This window comes from Coregonus lavaretus (assembly GCF_964263955.1).
Source record: "Coregonus lavaretus genome assembly, chromosome: 21".
Classification (NCBI taxonomy): domain Eukaryota; kingdom Metazoa; phylum Chordata; class Actinopteri; order Salmoniformes; family Salmonidae; genus Coregonus; species Coregonus lavaretus.
In genome coordinates, this window is record NC_140008.1 from 29,149,903 (window position 1) to 29,165,506 (window position 15,604).

General features: G+C 40.9%; 1 protein-coding gene and 1 pseudogene across 2 annotated transcripts; both read left to right on the forward strand.

Annotated features, from left to right (window-relative positions):
* Positions 1 to 311: 311 nt before the first annotated feature.
* On the forward strand, positions 312 to 1,305 carry LOC311148500 (GS homeobox 2-like; the record flags this gene model as incomplete). Its single annotated transcript, XM_084185481.1, has 2 exons — positions 312 to 705; positions 965 to 1,305. 2 exons carry the CDS (start codon positions 312 to 314, stop codon positions 1,303 to 1,305), a joined length of 735 nt encoding a protein of 244 aa, XP_084041607.1.
* A 6,556-nt stretch (positions 1,306 to 7,861) lies between these two features.
* Positions 7,862 to 8,746, forward strand: LOC311149133 (pancreas/duodenum homeobox protein 1-like; annotated as a pseudogene). Its single transcript has 2 exons — positions 7,862 to 8,225; positions 8,485 to 8,746. The product of its transcript is annotated as a pancreas/duodenum homeobox protein 1-like (transcript).
* Positions 8,747 to 15,604: the final 6,858 nt, after the last annotated feature.

Genomic DNA, 15,604 nt, shown 5'->3' on the forward strand with positions numbered 1-15,604 from the left:
CTCACATTATGTTTTTTGTGTGACTTGGTATTAACATGGCTTTTCATTTGGGGTAAAATGAGCGAATGTGGAGATTTTTATTGGAAGTTCTCTGAGGCATCGCGTGGTTTTGCAGAAGATCCTACTGAAGCCCTTGAAGTCGGGTGCGCGAGCCGGGTGCGCACGTGGGTGACGCTAGGGCCAGCCCTCTCCGGGGTCCCTTTTGTTTAACTATCAAACATAAGCACCTTCCGAGATCCCGAGGGCTTCAGATGAGAAACGGCCAACATCTTGTGCAAGGAGCAATACTGACCGCTTATCGTTCTGCAGCCATGTCTAGGTCATTTTATGTCGACTCTTTGATTATCAAGGACACGTTGCGACCCGTACCTCTTAACGAGCATCCGCGACAAGACTTCCTCATCCCCATCAGCTTGCACTCGCCCACCATGATGACGGTCACCGCGCCAGTGTGCCCGTCCAGGAAAAGCGGCACTTTCTGCGTCTGCCCGCTTTGCGTCACGTCCCACCTCAACTCTCCCCGCAGCGGCATTTCGATGCTGAAGAGTCAGTTCCCGAGAGCGGAGCCCCAATATTGTCAGAGGATATCACACCACCAACAGTCTCTGGCACTGGCGCACCCGTCTGCACGCCCTGTCTGCATGCCTGTCTGCAAGCCAACGTACAGCGTCACAGACCCCATTAGGTTCCACTGTCTCTCCATAGGTAAGACTATGTGGTCTCTGACCACCTGTATCTGCAATATAACGCAATATAACAACCAGTCAATTCAACCTTTGAAATTAGAGCGACATATTTTAATTGAACCACTACATAATGTTTGTTAGTTCGTTAGTCTATCCAATTACGCACAATTACGCACAGTAAAACCAATGCCATTTCTTGCATAAAGCATGTACTGCAGTGTTAGAAATGTTGAATAGACCTATAATGTTTGGCTAAATCGTTGTCCTGTCTCCATCAGGCGCCTCTGAGAGCAGTCACATCCAGAATGGCAAGAGGATGCGCACAGCTTTCACCAGCACGCAACTATTGGAACTGGAGAGGGAGTTCTCCTCCAACATGTATCTTTCTAGGCTCAGAAGAATCGAAATAGCAACGTATCTGAACCTCTCGGAGAAACAGGTGAAAATCTGGTTCCAGAACCGGAGGGTGAAACACAAGAAGGATGGCAAGGGCACACAGAGGGGCGCGCACAACGGTTGCAAGTGCGCAAGCGGTCACACGGATTACCCGAGGTCTGAGGACGAGGAATCTCTATCCCCTGCATCAGCGTCAGAGGAGAAACATATATCCCCAATCTGAGGGCAGCTCAGACTGTCACTGTGCAGACTTCCATTACGTTACTGGCACTTAGTCTACCATGGTTCATCACGAATTCTGCAACACCAGACGACCTCCGGGCCATGAGATGCTACTTCCTGTCTGAGAATAACTATTGGAAATATCCTTGGTTTCCCCTGGTCAAATGATGTAGGCCTATTTGTACGTTCATTTTATGTTAACTGTCCAATATGAACAAATTGTGAATACATGTTTTATTTGTTGAAACATAAAAAAATAAGTGATGTTAAATCCTTCAGGGTTCAAACCAACGTCAACGTTGTACATCGTCAGTGGTTGTTATACAATGTTTGATTTCATTCTTATCAGTGTAAATATGATGGCTGTTGATCCACTCTGTTTCATTTCTTATTTTTCCACGTGAAATTGTATGTACATAGTAGAATATTATGTATATAATATGTATATTTGTATTTATTCTAATAAAACATTGTTGAGTTGTATCTCAGACAAAACATTTTAATTTTTATTTTAAGGGTTGGCATGGTGGATCTTTGATGCAATCCTTACAGGCTATCTGTATAGCATATTTGTAGAGCTTTTGTGTTTGATATATTCGTCAAGAAATCAACGTTTAGTCTGTATTTTGAGTAAAATGTTAATTTAATATATAATTACACACATTTTATCATGAGACCATTTCAAAGAGCATATTGGACGTCATCATAGGCAGGTGACCAGAGACACTAAGATGAACAGTATTAGATTCCCATCCACGTTGACATTAATTTACAGCCTGAGGAAGATACTCTAGTACAGGGATCATTAACTAGATTCAGCCGCAGGCTGATTTTTTTATTGAGTGGATGGTCGTGGGGCCGGAACATAATTACAAATAATTTGTAGATTACAAATTGACCGCAAGAAGCCCAAACATATACAATGTTAGATTAAAACATAACCATTGCTTACATTGCTTACATTTGTATATGATCACGTCTCTCTATTAAGCGTGGGAATACTTGGGAACAGATTTGCAAAATAAAAATCAGTTGGAGCTGATTTCCTGTTGTTTTTACAGTCTTTATAGTTTATTTTTGTACTCAGAAAACCCTGTACACTGAGTTTACAAAACATTATGAACACCTGCTCTTTCCATGTCATAGACTGACCAGGTGAATCCAGGTGAAAGCTATGATCCCTTATTTATGTCACTTGTTAAATCCACTTCAATCAGTGTAGATGAAGGGGAGGAGACAGGTTAAAGAAGGATTTTTAAGCCTTGAGACAATTGAGGCATAGATTGTGTATGTACACCATTCAGAGGGTGAATGGACAAGACAAAACATTTAAGTGCCTTTGAACGGGTATGGTAGTAGATGCCAGGTGCACCGGTCTGTGTCAAGAACTGTTTTGTACACTCAGTGTAATCTATACTTCTTTTAAAAAGATCAAGAATAGATGGATGGTTTATAATTCTTTAAATTATTCATCTGTTCCTTGGGCTGCGGTTGGCAGTGCCCATCCCACAGGGTGGTGCTCCTACTCGGGTTAGCCATGTTATTGTGTTCCTCTCTGAGGAGGTTGATAAAGGGGCCAGCAACGAATTCATTCACTGTTAATGAACTATACTGGCACTTAATGAGAGTTCTCTTGTTGTCTATACTTAACAACTCTCTCTCTCTCTCTCTAGCGCTCACTCTCTCTCTCGCACTCGCACACGCACACACACACAAACACACATTCCCATCAACCCCCTCCCATTGTAAGAAGATTAAAGAAAATGTCCAAATGGCAAATTATGAAAAGTATAATAACACATTGGGCTCCCGAGTGGCGCAGTGGTCTAAAGCACTGCATCTCAGTGTTTGAGACCCCCTGGTTCGATTCCAGGTTGTATCACAACCGGCCGTGATTGGGTGTCCCATAGGGCGGCGCAAAATTGGCCCAGCGTCGTCCGGGTTTGGCCGGTGTAGGCCGTCATTGTAAATAAGAATTTGTTCTTAACTGACTTGCCTAGTTAAATAAATAAAACATTGATATAAAGCATTAGAGAAAACTTGCTTACTCAAATGCATAGGTAAGCATAATATAAAATTTGTCATATTAAATAAAAGCCTAAATAAATATGTTTTTTATATTTCCATTTATTTTTAATCGTTGTTATTATTATTAACACCACCATTATTATTATGTTATTATTGATAGCTGGGCTTTATTTGAACAGTAGCTATATAAAGTACTAGGCCTATAATTGATGCTGCCCACAACGCCCTGTCCGGTTAAGCCCCGGGCTTAACCGGGATAATAGACATTTACATTTACATTTTTGTCATTTAGCAGACACTCTTATCCAGAGCGACTTAGAGTTGGTGCATTCATCTTAAACTAGCTAGGCCTCTATCGTCCATTTAATGTTGCTTGTCCAAAAGGAGTTTAATTGCAGTTTCAGTCCCACGTTGGCTGATTATGCTGCAATTCCTTCGAAACCACAGAACAAGGATACATAGAACTGGGCAAAGGCTTTGACAGGTTAGATTGTCCTGCCTTGGGACTCGCATTTAGCAGTGGACCCCCGACGGCTGCAGACTCTGAGGGCTTTGAGGAGACAGCTACAGGGTTCCTCGGAGGGTGAGAGAACGATTTAGTCACTGTTTCATTAAGCACTATTTGAACCTTTCAGTTTATGGTAAATTGAGGGGGCACGCTGTAAATGGAAGGATTACGTAGGAAGAGCGATAGGAAATTAGCTAACGGTTAATTTAACTCGTTTGAGTCGGAGTTTGGGATACATTCCTAATTGAGAAGGGAAGCAGGTGAAGTTTTGGTCCCACGCAGGCCCATTCAGACCAGGAATAAATGGTCTCTTTTCACATCCCGCTGGTGATCATATATTATTGAGGGAAAGCCACCTAATGAATATATATTGAAGTTCCTATTAATCGAATTAGAGTTCACCCATTGCAGGTGTGAGAGTAAAAGACACCGGCCCATTAAAACTGATTAACAAAGGAACTGCAGTTTTGGGAAAGTCTCCCCCTTTTCAGACGGACGGCCCCTGACCTCGAACTGTCAGTCCGCTATAATAGCCTGAAGCTCATGTGGATTATACCTTCAGGCCATGGCAGAACTATCTGGGGAGACAAACGAAACTCTCAAAACACCATCATAGTTGTGTAGGCCAGTCGAGTTATTGGCTACAATCAAAAGAAAAGGAATAGCATGAAGCAGTTGTGTAAATTCCTGTGGCATGACTTTAAAAAATGTGCATATTGGCTTAAATCATAATCCGTGATAAACCGTTTTCTCTTTGCCCGTGAAAACCTCTGCTTTGGTCATGAATCTGCAAGTAAACTTAGATTTGACTTAGATTTTTGCTTTGAAGTACAATTTTGGCACTCGATAAATGTGACAACCATCTCTTCTGAGTCCAAGGGCTTCGAGTGGCCACGAATCATCCTGCCCTGCGTAGCATATAGGGCCCAGGAGTGTCCGGTGAGGTGGTGAGGTGCTTGTTTCAAATGATGATGAAACGGTGAATTCTGGACACGTGTCCCATCAATGCTGTCTTTGGTGACTTAATCCAGTGGGATCCCGGTCACCACATAATATATGGCAGGAACTTTTTCCATGCTCTTCATAATATGCCTTTTCTAAAGTGTCCATTATTTTGTTTGGTTAGAGCTGCCTCTTAAATCATCAACTGCATTTAGTGGCTGAATTTATGAATATAGCTCTCCAAATCAGAAGACAACGAACAAAATATGATGATATAGTTGAAATACATTTCAGAAAGCCCAAATTGTAGACCACTGAAAAATAATAATGATAATGATAACAACTTATTTTGATGCAGAGTGATATACTTTAGCTCAAGTGACTTCTGAATAATAATACCACCCAAATAGAGATGTTATAGGCCAATTATTATATTCAGTTGTATTATGATCATAATGGCACATTTCTTTGTGTGTGTAACATAATTACTAATCAATGCCCTACACTGAAAAAAGTAAAGGTTCTTCAATGTTTTTTCCTCACCTGTTAGGGTTCCTTGGAGAACTCTTGCCTGATAAAGAACCTTTGAGTTAAGTGTGGGGTTCTTGACGTGGCATCTATGGTTCTTAAGAATTCTAAAAGGTTCTTAAAATATATGGAAACCTGCAGATCTGTCCCTTTCATAGCACACAGCAAATTGGCCAGTATTCCACACAGGTGTGGTTCCTGAGTTAATTAAGCAATTAACATCCCATGGTGCTTAGGGTCATGTATAAAAATGCTGAGCAGGCCATTGTTTTGACTACCATGGCTATGCCCCCATTAGATGACAATGCCCCCATCCACAGGGCATGAGTGGTCACTGAATGGTTTGATGAGCATGAAAACTATGTAAATCATATGCCATGGCTGTCTCAGTCATCAGATCTCAAACCAATTGAACACTTATAGGAGATTTTGGAGCGGCGCCTGAGACAGATTTTTCCACCATCATCAACAAAACCTACCAGCTCTCACAGTCTCAAGTCAGAATTAGACGTTCATCAATGTTTCTCAAACGGCAATATTCAAAGTATTTAAGGTTAAGGTTAGGCATTAACTCAGAATGGTTAAGGTAAGGGTTAAGGTTTGGGATAGTCTTAAAACAAAAATATAAAAAAACAACTCTCTATCACTGGATTCGAACATGCAAACTTTGGAATCAGATGCAAATTCTTCAAAAACAAAAATATCAAAAACAACTTTCTATCGCTGGATTCAAACTTGCAACCTTTGGAATGCTTACGGCTTTCTGCCATCCCCATCAACAACGCCCTAGCAAAACCAAAACTTACTTGAAGATAACAGCTCTCACTGTTGCCCCTAGTGGCCAGTTTCCACGCCCTCTACCGACATTCTCAGACATGGATGCATTCTCAGACATGGATGGACGTGACCTGGCTGAACAAAACACCAAATGATGGAATTTCTCATGGAAGAATGGTGTAGCATCCCTCTGATAGAGTTTCAGACACTTGTAGAATCTATGCCAAGGTGCATTGAAGCTGTTCTGGCTCGTGGTGGCCCAACGCCCTAGTAAGACACTTTATGTTGGTGTTTCGTTTATTTTGGCAGTTACCTGTATTTCCCAGCATGCTCTATTGCAGGTTGATTTTTAGAATTGTTTGTTTCAATATCTTTGTTTTTGCATGCACATTGATTGATTACTTAATCTTATGCTACTCAAATATAAATATTTGTTCTAAACTATTCCAATCTGTTACATGGACTTTTTGCACCTGTTACTGAAATGGTTGTTCCAGTTTAGATGTTTAAGGTAGTCTCATATCTTAGTCTTCCCAACCCTGGCAGTCATTCTGAATGCAGGTTGCAGGTGAATAAAAATTCAAAATGTTGGATATCCCCACTCTGGCTAGATCCCAATAGGAATTACACACATCACCTTGCAAGAGAGCATAACGTGACTTGCAGGCTTGATGTGGCCTGCAAACTATGAGTTTCAGGCCACTGTATTTGGGTAAAACAAGAACCCTCAAAAGCCTTATGAGATATTTATTGTCTTATAGAATTACATTTTAATGACAACGTATTCACTTAGGATCTCACTTTCACGAAGGCCACAGGACTGAAACAACCATGTCTCTGTCACTAGGAATGTCATGGGTGGTACTGGTAACTCAAAGATTCACTCGTAAGGCACCCTGGGAAATATGCAACTAAGGCTTATAACCCTAAAGCAGGGATATTAAATTCCAGTGTTGGAGGTACAAAACATTTCTGGTTTGGGATTTTTGTATGGTTCGTAAAAGAGCCATTCCATTTATGGTTCTTCAGAGACCCTAAAATGGTTTCCCTATCACTCTCAATAACCTTATTTGGTTCCAACTTGCACCTTTATTTTTAAGAGTGTACTTACAAATGTTCCCAGTTGTTCCATAAAAGGTGCTGGTGTTATTTTATCAGCTAAGCCAGTCATGGTGAATGACAGCTTTACATACAGTATTTACAAAGGAAATCAATTAAACACCCCTTTGATTACAAACGTGGCTGAAGTAGCCCTACGTTTCATGCAACAAGTCATAGTGAACTTATGTAATTGAAGACGGTTCTGTATAACTCCATATGGGCCTCCAAGAATCTGTCCTATATTTATGATGTGTGTATATTATTCAATTTAGTAAATATGAAGCATGGTGGGTTTAGGTATAAGCTTTTGTAGTGGTTCAAAATGTGCACCTTTTACCTAACAAATAGGTTAAAAGGTAGAAAAAAAGGTTTTGTATTTCAGGTTAAAGAAACATGTAAGTTAACATGGTTGTAAAGCAGGTAGGTAAGTTTCATGTTGGGACTTTTTTGTTTGTGATTCATCCCCCTCTGGAAATAACAGTTAAAACTTTGCACCAGTGCAAACCTTGGTAAATCTGGCCCATAGCCCAGTTATTCGTTTTGTGTCAGTCACGTGACTAGGGCCAGGTATGCACTCATAAGTGCACTCCAGGTTGTGGCCTCACTTGAAGGATATATTGCAGGGACGTACATAAACGTCCTAAACATTATCGGTGGGAAAATCTGCTCAATAATGGATACCTCGGGTATTTATGATGGTGGGCGCTTCCAACTGCCGTCACGGGAGGAGTATGACTATAACCCTCCCTCCTGCCGCTACAGCTGTGACACCGAGCAGGTACGGAACCCCATACCCGCTTGTGCCTCTGTCGAACACCATAGTAAGGGGACTTTACTGCCCTACGATCTACCTCCCTGTCAGTACTCGCGCCCTGTTCAGACACAGACCCAGGACCAGGAATACCTGACAGGCCAGGGTCGTGTACAGGACAACTACCATCCAGGAGACAGCCCAGTAGTGGACGGAGAGTCCCCGGGACACTTTCCATTCTCCTGGATGAGGAACTCCAGAGTTCACTCGTATCAATCACTCCCAGGTGAGCAGGCTACTTTATTATTAGAATATTTTTTTATCATCATAATTGTGAAATTGTTCTCTGTTGATTTTTATTAGGCCTACAGTTATGCTTTGAAGCGATTTTGTGTCTTACAGGTGAAATTAAATGGGAGATGAGGGAGCAGAGCAAAGGTTTCACAAATAAAATAAATAGGGTTATACTATAAGAGTAAAAATGCATACAAATCGAGATAAATTAACTGAAAAAAAATAACGACATACTTTGTAACCTTTTTAAGGTGGTTATTCCGAGAACCCAGACCAACACAAGCGGAGCCGCACCGCGTACAGCCGGGCTCAGTTATTGGAGCTGGAGAAGGAGTTCCTCTTTAACAAGTATATCTCCAGGCCTCGCAGATATGAACTGGCCACCACACTCAACCTGACGGAGAGACATATTAAAACCTGGTTCCAGAACCGGCGGATGAAGTGGAAAAAAGAAGAAACGGAAAACAAAACTCTGACCACCACGAACCGGAGTCTTCCAATAACAATTGCTAAAACGTTTGGAGCAGCATGTGACCCTGGGTTTGAAAACCATGCCGGATAATTATTTGCACTTGCCTATAAAATGATATACTGTATGTCATTCAACTTTATAGCCTATGTTAGGCCTATTCTGAGGCTCAATTAACAGTTTACAATTTGAAGTTGCAAGCTATTAAATTATTTATACAGTTAATGTGCATATCTAAGAAATATGTTAAATAGTTGCCAAATTGATTTAAAATATCTAACATTTTAATTAAAATGGATAAGATCACCCATTTGTTTAATTCAGAATGTATTGTCTAATTTATTTTAGACACACAACAGTTGCCAAAAATGATTCACTTGTTTACTGGGTTCTAAACTTGCATGTTATGATAAAAGCATGATAGGCCTGCATTAATTAATTATCCATGTATGAATCAATGCATGATTGTGTTGAATAGATTGAAGTCGAAATTGGAAGTCTATCCATGTCCTGAGGCAACATGGTCTCAGAGCATTTCTTATTATTCTGTACATAAATCCGAGACACTCCATATAGTATAATATGTTACGAATTGCAATTCGTATTATATGTTACGAATTTTCAAAACGTACAATATGCTACGAATTTTCAAAACTTACTATATGTTAAGAATTTGCAAAATGTATGATATGTTATGAATTCTAGCTAGGTGGCTAGGTGGCTAACGTTAGCTAGGCTAGGGGTTAGGGTTAAGGTTAGGGTTGTTTAGGAGTTAGATTAAAGAGTTAGGGGAAGGGTTAGCTAAAAGGGATAAGGTTAGGGTTAGGGGAAGGGTTAGCTAACATGCTAAGTAGTTGCAAAGTAGCTCAAAAGTAGTAAGTAGTTGAAAAGTTGCTAATGAGCTAAAATGCTAAAGTTGTCCATGATGAGATTTGAACTGGCAACCTTTGGGTTGCTAGACGTTTGCATTATACGTTGGGAAATGCCTTCAAAACCGGCCACCAGGGGCAACAGTGAGCACTATTACTATCAAGTGGACGCCGGTGGTGGAAGGGCGCAATCCCGTGACTCTGGATCAGAAGGTTGCGTGTTTGATCCCCAAGCAGGTTACCCGTGATACAACTCTGTATTCGATGTCCATCCATGTTTGAGGACATTGTGAGATGACATGGAAACCAGCCACTAGGGTCAACAGTGAGTGCTGTTACCTTCAATTAGGCATAGCAGATGGGTGTAAGCATTTGCCTCTGCTTACAAAAGTTTCATGTTTGAATCCAGCTATAGACAGTTATTTTAGTTTTAACCATTACCTTAGTTTAACCCTTACCTCACTTAGAGTTAATGCCTAAACTTAACCCTGGAACTATACAGAAAAGTAGACAAACACTTCGACATTTGACATTTTGAATTTTTTGTTTGAGAAACATGGATGAATGTCAAATTCTGACATGAGACTGTGATAGCTTGTTGCACTCCTAGTCGTGGACATCGGTTTGCTATTTTTGGTTTTAACCCAAACCTTAACCCTTACAGTGGCTTGCGAAAGTATTCACCCCACTTGGCATTTTTCCTATTTTGTTGCCTTACAACCTGGAATTAAAATTGATTTTTTGGGGGTTTGTATCATTTGATTTACACAACATGCCTACCACTTTGAAGATGCAAAATATTTTTTATTATGAAACAAACAAGAAATAAGACAAAAAAACAGAAAACTTGAGCGTGCGTAACTATTCACCCCCCCCAAAGTCAATACTTTGTCGAGCCACCTTTTGCAGCAATTACAGCTGCAAGTCTCTTGGGGTATGTCTTTATAAGCTTGGCACATCTAGCCACTGGGATTTTTGCCCATTCTTCAAGGCAAAACTGCTCCAGCTCCTTCAAGTTGGATGGGTTCCGCTGGGGTACAGCAATCTTTAAGTCATAACACAGATTCTCAATCTTTGACTAGGCCATTCCAAGACATTTAAAAGTTTCCCCTTAAACCACTCGAGTGTTGCTTTAGCAGTATGCTTAGGGTCATTGTCCTGCTGGAAGGTGAACCTACGTCCCAGTCTCAAATCTCTGGAAGACTGAAACAGGTTTCCCTCAAGAATTTCCCTGTATTAAGCGCTATGCATCATTCCTTTAATTCTGACCAGTTTCCCAGTCCCTGCCGATGAAAATCATCCCCACAGCATGTTGCTGCCACCACCATGCTTCACTGTGGGGATGGTGTTCTCAGGGTGATGAGAGGTGTTGGGTTTGTGCCAGACATAGCGTTTTCCTTGATGGCAAAAATCTCAATTTTAGTCTCATCTGACCAGAGTACCTTCTTCCATATGTTTGGGGAGTCTCCCACATGCCTTTTGGCGAACGCCAAACGTGTTTGCTTATTTTTTTCTTTAAGCAATGGCTTTTTTCTGGCCACTCTTCCGTAAAGCCCAGCTCTGTGGAGTGTATGGCTTAAAGTGGTCCTATGGACAGATACTCAAATCTCCGCTGTGGAGCTTTGCGGCTCCTTCAGGGTTATCTTTGGTCTCTTTGTTGCCTCTCTGATTAATGCCCTCCTTGCCTGGTTCATGGGTTTTGGTGGGCGGCCCTCTCTTGGTAGGTTTGTTGTGGTGCAATATTCTTTAAATGTTTTAATAATGGATTTAATGGTGCTCCGTGGGATGTTCAAAGTTTCAGATCTTTTTTTATAACCCTGCCCTGATCTGTACTTCTCCACAACTTTGTCCCTGACCTGTTTGGAGAGCTCCTTGGTCTTCATGGTGCTGCTTGCTTGGTGGTGCCCCTTGCTTAGTGGTGTTGCTGACTCTGGGGCCTTTCAGAAGAGGTGTATATATACTGAGATCATGTGACAGATTATGTGACACTTAGATTGCACACAGGTGGACTTTATTTAACTAATTATGTGACTTCTGAAGGTAATTGGTTGCACCATATCTTATTTAGGGGCTTCATAGCAAAGGGAGTGAATACATATGCATACACCACTTTTCCGTTATTTATTTTTTAGACTTTTTTGAAACTAGTTATTTTTTTCATTTCACTTCACCAATTTGGAGTATTTTGTGTATGTCCATTATATGAAATCCAAATAAAAATATATTTAAATAACAGGTTGTAATGCAACAAAATAGGAAAAACGCCAAGGGGGCTGAATACTTTTGCAAGGCACTGTACATGCTGACCAGACCGCCCGAGTTGCATGCGCGAGCGTTGCAAAATAAATGTACACATACATGTTATTCAAACATTTCATCACATGCTCGTGCTTGTCAACGGGCGCCTGCGTAACCAGGCGCTAAAATAGAACTTGGAATAGAACTTGGTTCTTGACGCGCTGCAAGTCCAGCCTCTAACATCTACTCATTGGTTTTTACCAGCATATACCCACGTGGCTGATTGAAAGATGGAGGTCCACACTCCAGTCCAGTTGGTGGCCATGAAGTTGGTTGCCAACCGCCATATAAAATCCACAGAAGAAAAATAAGAAGAATGAACAAGGAGAGATTAATAAAAGAAAATGAACTAAAAACTAATTTGGTTTCCCCTTTTATCTGTGGAATAAAAGTAGAGAACACACAATTTTGTGTGACTCAAAATGGGTAGAAATTCTACAAAGATCCAGCAAAAAAAAAGGACCATATGTATTTCAGGTAAAATAACCCAATGTTTATCTCCCAGGACAAATTAGATAGAAACAGCAAGCTAGCTAAATGACCATGAATATTTCATATGTGTTTCGACCTCTCCCCAAATGAATATAGTTGGTTCACAGTTGGTTTTGTTATTTTAACCTACATGTCATCAACGCGTCGGCAGGGGATAGACAAAATCAACATGAGCACGATGGCGCACGCGGACGCACGCGCTGAGCCGGTTTGGTCATCAAGTTACCTTAACCATTTGGAATGAGTGCCTAAACTTAATGTTTTAACCCCATCCCAAACCTTAATCCTTACCTTAATCATTCAGAATGAGTGCCTAAACTTAACCCTTAACTTCTAAATTTGACGTTTGGAGAAATGGAACGATACAGAGCATCAGGAGCAACACAAATACTTTGGAATTTACATTTGGAGTAACATCGAAATTTGGCGTTTGGAGAATGTGGATGACCGTCTAATTCTGCACTGAGACTGAGAGCTCCTTGTTCCACATAACCTTAACCAGCAGAATGGTCGGTCTCATAAGACTAAAAGGCATCTGCAAAGGGTTTATCTTAAGGGTGTCAAGACCTGTAATTTGTGGACTAATTATTTATGAGCGGTTTAAGATATGATTTCCGTTTTCGATTGTAGGACAACGTTCATAAACCTGCAGCTAAAGATAACAAAATACATTTTCAAAGTGAAGAACAGTGCATATTGCAACATTTTCTCTTTCAGGGCCCTGTCATAGCCTAACTCAGAGAAGGTGAAAATAAGAAAAAGGGACCAGCAGGATGATGGCAAATACCCAGAACAAGTATGACTTTTGCCCCCAAGTCGCTGTGTCACCTCCACTGTTTGTGCAAATGCAGGTCGCTCAGCAACACCCGTCAACACACATCAACACAACTGAGCGACTTTACATTCGGCCTAAAGGGGTTGGATTAAATACATGGTATTTTTGCAAAAATCCTGGGATATTTGTAAGACATCAATGTTGGCTGATATGAACATGTAATAGGTTGACGTTTTGAGGTCGATTCTGCATCAGGACTATCTTAGTTTTAAGCAGGTTCCCTTGTAAATTGAAGCTCAGTTATTCAAATCTCTATTTGACTCATTCATTGTGTACTCTGAGGTCATCTGGACCAACCTGTTAAGCAAAATATGACGTATGCACAAGTTATGTTCATGTTGTTAGAATACTAAGATAAGGACATTTGTGTTTGAATGGGAGTGGAATGGGCTGCACCTTCTGGGTGCGGGCCACTGTGTGAAACGATGAGAAAGCCCCTACGGTCGTGAGGGCACGTTTCAGCACGCTAGACAGCGCTCGAGGGGACAGAGAACCCTATACCATGCATTGACCACTGAATATGCTCTAGAGAGACAGTAGGCTATGCCTAATCTTACGTAAAAGCCATGTGTCTGAATGTCTGAAAGTGAACTAACCTTGCTGATTGAAACAGCCTAAGATTGGATGAGTTTCATTTGTCAATCTACGAATTACCTTACAAAAAGCTTAAAGCGGCAATCAGCAGTTGAAAGAATAACAAAGAGTGTCCCAGTTGTCCCTGTCCCTGTATCGGTAAAAATCTGAGGGATGGGGCTGGAGAAATGTTACCACTCTCAAATTCATAGTCAGAGCTATGGATGAAAGGACTGACCAACCATGGTATCACAATTATAGTTTAAACCATGTTTTGAAGCTATATAGTGTTTGTTTAAATTTACTTTGTTAACAAACATTGGAATAAAACAAGCTTATATTTTGGGTTCTGATGGGGTGCGACAGTTGAACTAAGCTAATGAGGCATTTATAAGTTATATTCTTCAATAATCCATGGGTTGAATACTACATACCATTAATTTATAATACCAAAAATTGATGTAGCAACTGCAGATTTCTCCTTTAACATTAGGTTTTACAACAGAAATATACATTTCAAAAGGGTGTGTGTTTTCACATTTCTGTAGTGATTAAGATTTTATTTTTGTTGCCTATCCTAATTCAAAATATGCAGATTTACGCATGCATTGATGTCAATGGGAGATTTGCACGTTGATTCAAGTTGACAGATTCAGACATATTCTGCCCAGAAGCAACACAAATATCCATATGACCTTATAGATCACTGATTAGGAAATGTTATATAGCTCTATAAGACAATGTTTTTGTCTTCATTTAGCCTAAGTAGTGCAGTCTCTTTGGAACTTAGAGGGCTCTCCTAAGCTGCTGTTTAGAAGTCTTACATGGCGCATCCATAGATAGCTTATTCATATTAATTTCTATGGGTTTACAGTATTATAGGCTACTGAAACTATGTCATTTTGACTGATGCTTGGTTCAGTCACTATAAACCGGTATGGAAAAACAGTTTGGGGTCAATTATTGACCAAAAAGCCTCCAGTTGAAACCAAAAACATTTGAAACCCCCCTTGTGGATGTTTGCGTCTTAGTGGAAGTAGGCTACAGGTAACTGCAAAATAATAAAGGAAACACGAGTAAATGAGGGATACAAAGTATATTGAAAGCAGGTGCTTCCACACCGGTGTGGTTCCTGAGTTAAATAAGCAATTAACATCCCATCATGCTTCGGGTCATGTATAAAAATGCCCAGTTGCCCATTATTTTGGATAGAAGAACAGTGACTTTGAAAGTGGGGTCTCAAAGGAGCATAGGGGGTTTAAAGGGTGCGTGTGTGTGTGTTTCTGTGTGTCAGTCACCAGATCTCAAGAGATTCTGGAGCGGCACTTGAGACAGCGTTTTCTACCACCATCAACAAAACACCAAACGATGGAGTTTCTCGTGGAAGAATGGTGTCGCATCCATCCAAAAGAGTTCCAGACACTTGTATAATCTATGCCAAGGCACATTGAAGCTGTTCTGGCGGCTCGTGGTGGCCCAATGCCCTATAAAGACACTTTATGTTGGTGTTTCCTTTATTTGCCAGTATGCAATATTTTGGATTGTGTATGTATGCCATTCAGACGGTGAATGGGCAAGACAAAATATTTAAGTGCCTTTGAACGGGGTATGGTAGTAGTTGCCAGGCGCACCAGAACTGCAACACTGCTGAGTTTTTCACGCTCAACAGTTTCCCGTGTGTATCAAGAATGGTCCACCACCCAAAGAACATCCAGCCAACTTGACACAACTGTGGGAAGCATTGGAGTCAACATGGGCCAGCATCCCTGTGTAAGGCTTTCGACACCTTGTAGAGTCCATGCCCAGACGAATTGAGTCTGTTCTGAGGGCAAAAG